The following is a 10083-nucleotide window of genomic DNA, read 5'->3' as shown; positions in this document are numbered from 1 at the left end:
CTCGTGAATGCTGGTCTGTGCACGACCCAACAAATGTGGAAAAAGTCAATAGACCCCGTGCGTTTCCTCGTACCTGCTGTGCGCTGATTAAGAAAGAAATAATGCTGTGCTATTGTAACATGCTTTATATAATGTACTTCACACAAAAGAGATGTTCTAACAAAATCAGTTTTCATTTAAGAACAAAACCACCTAAGCAGGTACATTTTGTATGATTTTTCCAAAGAATCTGCCACAAAGTAGAGTAAAATTGAAGCCCATGGTCAGTTATATGGGATTTAAGGTAGTTCATAGCTCTGTTTCAATCATTTTAAATGAATATTATTGAAGTATTTTTAATAGTATTAATGAAAGGGTCTCTGAAAAGACATGTTTCATAAGTGTGAAATGTGTTAAACATGAGATATGGGGCATTTCTCATGTCCCATGGGTGTGCTGAAGGGCCACTGGGCGTCACGCCCAAAATGTTCATGTGTTTTCAGTGTAATCTAACATGACAATGCATCTCGACTCTGGTCTTGCCACCAAAAATACACATCATATGCTGTAAAAACAGATTTTTTGAAGTTGTAAATAAAACAAAGATACTATTTCAGTCTTTCAGCATCAAAATTTCACGTTTAATTCAATAAGGGATGCATGATATGATGATGCTATTGGTATTAACATATTTTCTTCATTTGAAATGCAGGCACAACAATAAATATTTTTTTAAAAATCAGTCACCTGATGTGTTTTTTTTTTAATAGTCTATGCCGACATCTACAAAGCAAGATGGACGAAATATATCTATGTATATAAATATTAAAATATATGTAAACAATATGGCTACATTTAAATTAACACATTTTACACAGCCTTGTTTATTATGCTGAAAATTCAGCTTTGCATCACAGAAATAAATTATTTTAAAATAATATTTTACACTGTTTGACTGTATTTTTGATCAAATAAATGCAGTCTTGGTGAGCATAAGAGGCTTCTTTCAAAAAATATTCATAAAATTTGATATCATGAACCCCAAGAAATAATCTCTCTACTATTTGGTCTATATGAAATGCATGCGTTTCAAGGAGATTATCGGACAGATATCACAGATGATCAGACACTAGATCCTGCACTTCTTTTCTTTCCACAAGTTCGCTGTCATAAGACTTAATGGTTTACTTTAAAGGTCTCTCCAAGACCTCCTCGAATATCCTCTGGAACATTTTTCAGCAAACTGGCCCTTATAAGAGCTGGGCCAAAAATAAAAAATATATTTATCTACACTTGTAGTACACTATGGGTTCAAATGTACTATAAGTGGTTTCTAAATACAGAGATAGTATATTAAAAGCACATTTTAGTTCATATTTCATGGTGTCTCAAAATAGCACAGTTGAGTACACTTAGATGTTCTTAAGATTATCTTAAGAAGTACTAAAGAAGAATTTTTAGTATATTAAGTACAAAATTAAGTATATTATAGAAATGTACTTTTTTTCCACCTGGGATAACTTGCTTTATGACCACTTTTAATACTTTCCTATCTACAGCAACTGACCAAATCCAAAACAAAGGTGAGAAGATAGTGTTTTTTGACCATTTTACACATTTAAGCACTCGTTCAAGGCATTAACATTGCACTAATGTTGTAAAAACGTTTGCAGACGTTATTTCCGGTTTATTTTATCAGGGTCTGCTTTATATTTTCTTCACAATACTGCATATGAAGATGAATATTAGCAGTTTCATGTAAATCAGCGGGTCTGTATATTTAATCAGCAGCTCGACATAAAGCAAATAACAAATAAAAGAGCCAATCGCAGATTATTTGACTCAACTTTCTGAAACAAACAGACGAAAGCGAAAGGAAAGTTAATGTGACGACCGTTTAATATTATTTCAAAACAAAACATTTCCCTGAAATGTGTTCATAGAGCAATAAGATTTGCGCACAAATTAGCAAGTTTGAGTGTTGAGTGAAACTAAACGACTTGGTTTGAGGTGTAATATGAATAAAATGACTAAATATTATAATTTCATATCATATTATTATATTTTAGCACTACGGTTTCTTCAGTTGTCAGTTATATTAGTTCAAAAAAACACAAAAGTCTCCTAGCGCGAGCTGCTGCTGTGAGAGCAATGAAGCACTAGCCGGCTCGGCTAGCTCGAGCTATTTCACAGGAAACTGACTTGTTATTGATTATTATTAGTGAATAGTCGTTCGTATCTGCGTTTAACTCACCAGAACAGCACCATGAGGAAGGGGAACCGTTGGGGAATCGGCTCGGATCCACCGTCATACAGACACTGGAGTTGAGGTGAGGGCACTCCATGAGCCTGTGTGCTAGCAGCTGCAGCACTAGCTAACCCAGTCTGTCTGTCCTCTTCTGGACGATTTCTGTGTTTTAACTCTGAAAGTGTATGTTTAAAAGCCACTAAGTGTGTTTACGCTTAGCAGGAGGTAGCTTCCTTAACGTATGAATGTGTTAGCAGTTAAGTGTGTTGTTATGGTTTAAAGAGCAGACATGCATGCACTGACTCGGGCTGTCTCAAAACCCACTGAGCTCCCTACACAGAACGCGACTAAACAGTCTAGATAGGGAGCGTACTTGACAGTCTGGTTCAGCTCATTCTCTACCTTGAGTTTGCTTAAATTTTACTTGGATGGGAGGTACACACAAGTGTGTGTTAATCGAGAAAAGGCATGAATTCAATACAGAACCAGGGCCATGTGACCTTAGGGAGGGACAGCAGTGATAAATAGGATGCTGAGAGTGAGAGAATAAAGTATTTACACTAATGTTGTTGTAGCCTGTTTTTGTCTTAAATTGAAAATTGAGAGAGAGCGGAAGTGGATATATGAACTGATGTCTCTGGAAGATAATCTTCATAGTGGCTGTTAAGTGAGAAAATGCACTATTTTACAAATCAATATTTTATTGCAGGTGTTTTCAAACTTTTTGATATAAATAAAAAGGCACAAGCTGTAATTAATGTAAAGATCCATTTATACAGTGAAATATGTGTTAAAAAAAGAGTATCTGAAAAATATTTACTTTCATTTAAGTCTATGAAGTATGTTTTTCTACCCACCATGAGAATAATGTTATATATATATATATATATATATATATATATATATATATATATATATATATATATATATATATATTAATATAAAATCCTGAAGTGAAACGTAAAACTAATATAATCAAACCTATTTTGTTTATTTTCATTTTTTGAAACTATGGCTAAAGTGTAATAATATAAATACTGTAAACGTTAACTTATTTATTTTATTTTATTTAGTTTCATTTCAATTTTTTTTATTTTTTTTTTTGAAGGTATGGCTAACAGTATAATAAAATAGATTCTGTAAATATTAACTTTATTTTTTCATTTTATTTAATTTTTCTTATATTTATTTATTTAATTTTTATTAAATATATATTTCTGAGGAGAAACGTAAAAATATGACTAACAATATAACAAATTCTGTAAATGTGATTTTTTTTTATTATTCATTTATTTTCATTTTACATTCATTTTATTTTATTTATTTTATTATATTTTTCCCCCTTTTATTTCTAATGAGAAACATAAAACTATGGCTAACAATATAATAAAATTATTCTGTAAATGTTCATTTTATTTTTATTATCGCAATGTATTGATTTATTTCATATTTATTTTATTTTATTTCTGAAGAGAAACAAAACTATATAATAAAAAAAAATCTGTAAATGTTCACCTATTTATTCATTTATTTGTTTTTGTTTATTTTTTATTTTAATTTGTTTTTATTATCTCAATTTATTTATTTATTCATTTCATATTTATTTTATTTTATTTTATTTCTGAAGATAAACATTATGGCTAACTATGTAATAAAATTTATTCTGTAAATATTAACCTTTTATTTATTTATTTTATTTTCATTTTATTTTTTTATTATTGCAATTTATTCATTTCTTTTTTTCATTTTATTTGATTTCTGCAGAGAAACATAAAACTATGGTTAACAGTATAATAAATTTAAAGGGTTAGTTCACCCAAAAATGAAAATAATGTCATTAATTACTCACTCTCATGCCGTTCCACACCCGTAAGACCTTCGTTCATCTTCGGATAACAAATTAAGATATTTTTGTTGAAATCCGATGACTCAGTGAGGCCTCCATAGCCAGCAATGACATTTGCTCTCTCAAGATCCATAAAGGTACTAAAAACATATTTAAATCAGTTCATGTGAGTACAGAGGTTCAATATTAATATTATAAAGCGACGAGAATATTTTTGGTGCACCAAAAAAACAAAATAACGACTTATATAGTGATGGCCGATTTCAAAACACTGCTTCATGAAGCTTCGGAGCGTAATGAATCTTTTGTGTCAAATCATGATTCAGATCGTGTGTCAAACCACCAAACTGCTGAAATCACGTGACTTTGGCGCTCCGAACCGCTGATTCGACACACTGATTCATTTGTGCTCCGAAGCTTAATAATCGGCCATCACTATATAATTTGTTATTTTGGGTTTTTTTGGCGCACCAAAAATATTCTCTTCACTTTATAATATTAATATTGAACCACTGTACTCACATGAACTGATTTAAATATGTTTTTAGTACCTTTATGGATCTTGAGAGAGGAAATGTCATTGTTCCCTATGGAGGCCTCACGGAGCCATCGGATTTCAACAAAAATATCTTAATTTGTGTTCTGAAGATGAACGAAGGTCTTACAGGTGTGGAACGGCATGAGGGCGAGTAATAAATGAAAGAATTTTCATTTTTGGTGAACTAACCCTTTAATTGTGTAAATGTTAACTTTTCAGATTTTTCTCTGAACTTTTTTGCCCTTTTCAGCCCCATGGGGTTCCCTGTACTGTACCCCAATATGAAAACCTCATGCTTTATCAGCGTGCACTGATGTTCTCTCAAAGACAGACAATGTCACAGTTTCAAGCCATTTAAGACCATACAGACATTTCTACTTAAAATTTTTATTTTATTTAGCGATATGAGCAGTTTGACTGACATATAAAACAATGTAAATTCAAAAGGTACTTCCAAATATACTAGACACAAGTATAAAGTACAAGTAAATAAGCAACAAAAATATCATTTACCTTTTTCTTTTTTCTTTTTTTACAGTAAGGCATAAAAGTATCAATGTTCATTTGTGGTTTAAAGGCATAGTTCACCCAAACATCACGGAAGTGATGTCTAGCACTCATTGAAGCAAAGCGCGAGACATCACTTTCGTCATCAGAGCGTGTTTTTTGACCTCACTAACCGAGTGCTGAACGCAGTTGGACATTGTGGTGTATTAGAGGTAAAAAATGATATAAATACTGTTCGGTTTCTCACATAAACCGATCATTTCGTGTCTTAGGACATCAATGTGTCGTCACGAGCCGCAGGGTTTAAATTGGATTTGTCTGTGCAAGTTTTTTTTACTCTCATAGATGAAGTTCCCATTGACACGCATTATGCGACTGACAGACGGCAACGGTTGGAGTTAAAAATCATCATTTGTGTTTTACTGAAGAAACAAAATCACCAACATCTTGGATGCCCTGGGGGTAAGCAGATTAACATCAAATTTTCATTTTTGGGTGAACTATCCCTTTAAGTTCATATATTTCAATTTTGGGCTGTAGAGATTTCAAGAGTGGCTGGCTGTGCTTCCCCTCCTCCCATCTCAATGGCCTGCTCTTTCAGCGGCTGCTCTGCTGACTTCCCATCTTTTTTCTGACGTTTCTTCGAGCTAGGCCTAGAAAATGAAAATCGAATGATAGAAATTCCAGTATAATTACAGAAAAAGTGAAAGTACAAAATAATATAGCCTAACACAAACAAAAATGTACTGTAATGACATACTTCTTCTTGACAGCAAAGACAATCACCACAACGAGAATAACGGCACCAATAAGGCCAAACACAACGCCCAAGATAATTCCTAATGGGAAAATGATGAATTAATATCAGTGGACAAATGAGTTGAAAACATCATATTCTAGTTTCACTTACCGACTGGTACATCTGATTCACCTGAATAGTCCTCTAGGCCTAGATCTAATCAAACAAATGTACATTAATATACATTTTTTTGCATATCACTGGGTAAAATCACTATTAGCTATACGTTTAATCTCATACCACACATACCTGCTATATTGAAACACGTGGCATTGCACCGGGCAAGTGAGAAAAATCGGTTTCCGTTTCCCTCACATCCGGTCCAGTAGAAAGACTTACATGTGTGATGTTCAGGACTGTAGTAATACCTGAGATAGCGACCAGTACATTTCCCCACTTCTTTTGGAAGCATGCAAGCTAGTTTGTCTGTAAGTAAAAAAAAGAAGCTGTTTTTACCACAGGCAGTATTTTCTTAAGCCAAAGATGTTACGTATAAAGTATGGTTGGTACACAAATGAGTGAATCAATCACAGTGCATTTCATACAAAAAGATTCATGTTGCATTATTTTAGACAAATGTGCGTAAAAAGATTACCGTCTTGAGGGTACAGCTGATCAGCTCTGTCTGAACAGTTTCTCATGCACTGCTTCTCAGTTATGAAACGGTTTGCATTTCCACCCTGCCCGCTGTACCGAAATGGTTGACAAGTGTCTTTTTCTTCATCGTAGTGCATATAAATCACAACCTCCTCTCCCGTCCCTTCATCTGGTTTCAGACTGCAGGCCTCTAGATTTTTGGAGAGAGGGGAAAAAAAAAAAAAAAAAAAAAAAAATATATATATATATATATATATATATATATATATATATATATATAATAAGGCCTTTTCACACCAAAAATGAAAACTATAAATGTACCGATACAGATAATTATATTAGCGTCCACACCGGAGGATGATACCGTTTTGTTTATTATAAGCGCACACTGCAGTTGTGTTGTCTGCCGCTTTAAATGCTTGAGCTCTTTAAAGCGGGATGGATTCTGATGTCAGGAGCTATTTTCCCATCCAAAGTTGCGACTTTAACTTATGCGCAAAACTGGAATATCACACAAAACATTTGCGAATAAAGCGTTGTTTCCATCCCATGTGTTCAAAAGAACAAAATGGTCGTTTCATGGGAAATTGCCGCAGAATATCTGTGATAAAAATGGACGTTGCTGCAATCAGGGAAGCCACTTTGGCTCTTTTTTTCCTACATTATAAATGAGTGCACAGTTTTTTTTGTTTTTTTTTTGCGATATTCCAAAAACAAATTTGTTGTATTTTATCATTCATCAGCTAGAATAAATCGTTCTGAAAGTAGCTATGTTTTCATCCACCTATTTTTAAGTGCATTTTGGGATATCGCATAAAAAAATGAAACTGAAACGAATTTGGATATTCCAATTTTGCAAGTTAAATTCGTAACTTTGGATGAAAACATAAGTCACGTTTCCTTTACCCTTTAAGTTGCACAGATTAAAATTGCGAATTGAAAATGCGCTCAATTTCGCAAAAACTCCCATATCTCGCAAAAAAGTTTTTTACGCTCGCGTGTTTTCAGGCAATTCGAAAAAGAAATAATTTGCAAAACTGCAATGGAAACAGTTTTTTGCATTTAGGTCACCTGCCATATGTAAAAGTTGATCATTCTTTAAAGAAGGCATGTTTATGTTTGGGCAGAATTTCGCAATTATTTCGCAATAGTATTTTATTGATATTTAGAAGTTTTGCACAAATCTGTAATGGAAATGCGGCCATAGCCAGTGATTCTAACAATATCTTGCTAGCTGCATTTCCATTACCCTTCAAATTGCGCAAATTGAAATTGCAAATTGAAAATAGACCTACGCCCAATGGGAACACGACAATTTTGCAAAAACTCCCATATATTGCAAAAAAGTTTTTACGCTCGCATGAGGTGGTTTTTCAGGCAATTCGAAAAAGGAATATTTCGCGATGGAAACAGTGTTTTCGCATTTACAGATCACCGTAAGTAAAAGTCATATGATCATTCTTTAAAGATGGCGCGGTATGTTTGGACAGAAGATGAGACAGTTCTTTATTAAGAATGAATTACTGGAAAACTGGATTCTAAACAACAAAGAAATGCCACAATCCTCTGTGAAATCACATACTATAACCTCCCAATAAAACCTCATAAGCAGCCGCTCCCATGTATAAGGGGCTTTCCTTGCCCTTAATGCTTTGATACCACGATAACACGCCTACGTCTCCTTCAATTAAAAAATAATGGTTAGTGTGGTGGTTGCAATATATATGTAAACCTGCCAATATCCGTCACCATGATTTTTGGAATTACTTATCATGAGAGGAAAAAATTACGTTTTTGTCACATAACATTGGTTAATGGAAACGCCGTCATTTCGCAATAGTTTTTTTTATCGTCATTTAAGAAATATCACAAAAGTTTTGTGCAAATCTGTAATGGAAACCAGGGCTGCGTTTCCCAAAAGCGTCATAAGCCTAAGTTGATCGTAAAACAATTGCCACCAATGGAGCTATGATCAACTTACGATGCTTTTGGGAATTGCTACCCAGTCTAATATCACAGTTTCTCTGTGCCGTTATGTCATTTTTATATTTAGACCTATTTTTAGAACTATATCTTTATCGTTATAGTTATCTTCCTTAGTGTCCTTAGTCTTTAAACTGAACTGCAACTGAAAACATATGAATGAGATTGTACGAATCATGCGAATTAGCCACCAATTCACCAAACGTAAAATAGCAATGAATTGCCATGAGATTGTGTTGTACATTCTGCTAAATTGTTCGAAACAACCATGGAAATGGGAGTGATCTTTGTATCTTGAATGAGTAATGTGTAACTAGCCTAGACACAGTCCACACCTAGTTTTTATGACAGTTGTAAATGTTGTCATCTTTTACACACTTAAGTGTTAACGATTACTTGTATTTTATACCTGGACAACCAGTGACTGACTGTGGCCTACAAAAACCTGAGGCGATGATTTTATTTGTACCTGTTTGTACAGTTAAATATATATATTATCTTGAAACAGATGCAGTGCAGTCGTAAGTCTAAGTAAATTTGCAATAGTAAACAAACACAAACATCAATTGTCTGTTTTTCATTAATAAATCAATTACAATGCCCAGTGTTGTAGTTTACACAGGTCTTTTCAAACTAGTCCGTTCTAATCTGTTTGTTCGTTTTCTGGTTGTTTTATGCTGTTAGCTCCATTAACCATTCATTCCCAATCCTCCTAATATTATGCAAATTCAGTTTCACGTATATAAAAAAAGAAAAAAAAAACTGTCTTAGGATTGGTTCACACAGACCACCTTTTTCTGTGCACTGCACTACTTTACCATTGTTTTTCAGTTCATGAGTGTGAATTTGAATTGAATTGGCCACGCCCCCCTGCCCCCATTGGAAGTTGAATTGTAATTACAGGAAGTGGGATTCAAACAAATTCAAATGAAGTGTTCGTATCCATAAAATAAAAGTTAACTTATCAAATATGTAGATTTAAAAAAAAAAAAAATTAAGTAGACATTTAGGTAACATTTCAAACTGTATCCATTTATGTCTGTAAGGCATATAGTTTGTCTCTACAAACCTTCGTTTAGCAGTTTTATGGATTTATTTCAATTGAAGTTCATTTGAACTACCTTAAAATCTGAAATTGAATTGGACTTTAAAATGTTTTCTTAATTTAATTCTGAAAGGAACACAACCCTATTCGCCACCAATGGAACTGACATTCTAAGGTGTGACGGTGTTCCACACACGGAACCTTCGATCATGCTTATATATCTTCACTTTCCCTCATTTTATCACACAGAATACAGTATGACTGTGTTTTGCATGATTTACTTTTTTTTTAACCTTGAGAATTGTATTTTCAACATTTGCTTTTTAAGTAATGAGTTAAAAACCAACCCCATATACCTTATTATAACTCACAACACAAATTGATATCTTTACCTTTCTGTGTTTAAAAATAAAACACTCTTACCTGGTTTCAGAGTTTGGGCCTGAATGTTGTGGTTTAGAGCAAAAATGAACAAAATGATTCCAAGTTCCCTCATAGTGAACCACATAGTCGTGTGGACGTTGGTGAAGATGAAGGTTTG

The 10083-nt window shown here is 33.5% G+C and overlaps 2 protein-coding genes across 2 annotated transcripts in view; both read right to left on the bottom strand.

Annotated features, from left to right (window-relative positions):
• The window catches only part of usp3 (ubiquitin specific peptidase 3), a 17034-nt gene extending 14373 nt beyond the window's left edge, over positions 1–2661 (bottom strand). Inside the window, exon 1 of the mRNA XM_048158789.1 lies at positions 2234–2661. Within this exon, the coding sequence (XP_048014746.1) occupies positions 2234–2324 (91 nt within the window). The 5' untranslated portion in view covers positions 2325–2661. The remainder of the gene's footprint in view (positions 1–2233) is intronic.
• Positions 2662–5514: 2853 nt separating this feature from the next.
• On the bottom strand, positions 5515–10073 carry LOC125247906 (kunitz-type serine protease inhibitor bitisilin-3-like). Its single transcript, XM_048159454.1, has 6 exons — positions 9966–10073; positions 6513–6704; positions 6167–6343; positions 6029–6073; positions 5879–5957; positions 5515–5771 (listed from the first exon to the last, which is right to left on the bottom strand). Exons 1-6 carry the CDS (start codon positions 10048–10050, stop codon positions 5642–5644), a joined length of 708 nt encoding a protein of 235 aa, XP_048015411.1. The 5' UTR covers positions 10051–10073; the 3' UTR covers positions 5515–5641.
• Between the last annotated feature and the right edge of the window lie 10 nt (positions 10074–10083).

This window comes from Megalobrama amblycephala, linkage group LG15 (assembly GCF_018812025.1).
Source record: "Megalobrama amblycephala isolate DHTTF-2021 linkage group LG15, ASM1881202v1, whole genome shotgun sequence".
Classification (NCBI taxonomy): domain Eukaryota; kingdom Metazoa; phylum Chordata; class Actinopteri; order Cypriniformes; family Xenocyprididae; genus Megalobrama; species Megalobrama amblycephala.
The sequence above is the reverse complement of the archived record's forward strand: the minus strand, read 5'-3'. Positions and strand labels throughout refer to the sequence as shown.

Coding starts and splice junctions, on each gene's coding strand:
- LOC125247906 (XM_048159454.1), bottom strand. CDS start 10,050: ATGTGGTTCACTATGAGGGAACTTGGAATCATTTTGTTCATTTTTGCT. Junction 6,344..6,512: donor TCAGCTGTACCCTCAAGACG/GTAATCTTTTTA, acceptor TTTTACTTACAG/ACAAACTAGCTTGCATGCTT. Junction 5,958..6,028: donor TGAATCAGATGTACCAGTCG/GTAAGTGAAACT, acceptor TTTTCCCATTAG/GAATTATCTTGGGCGTTGTG.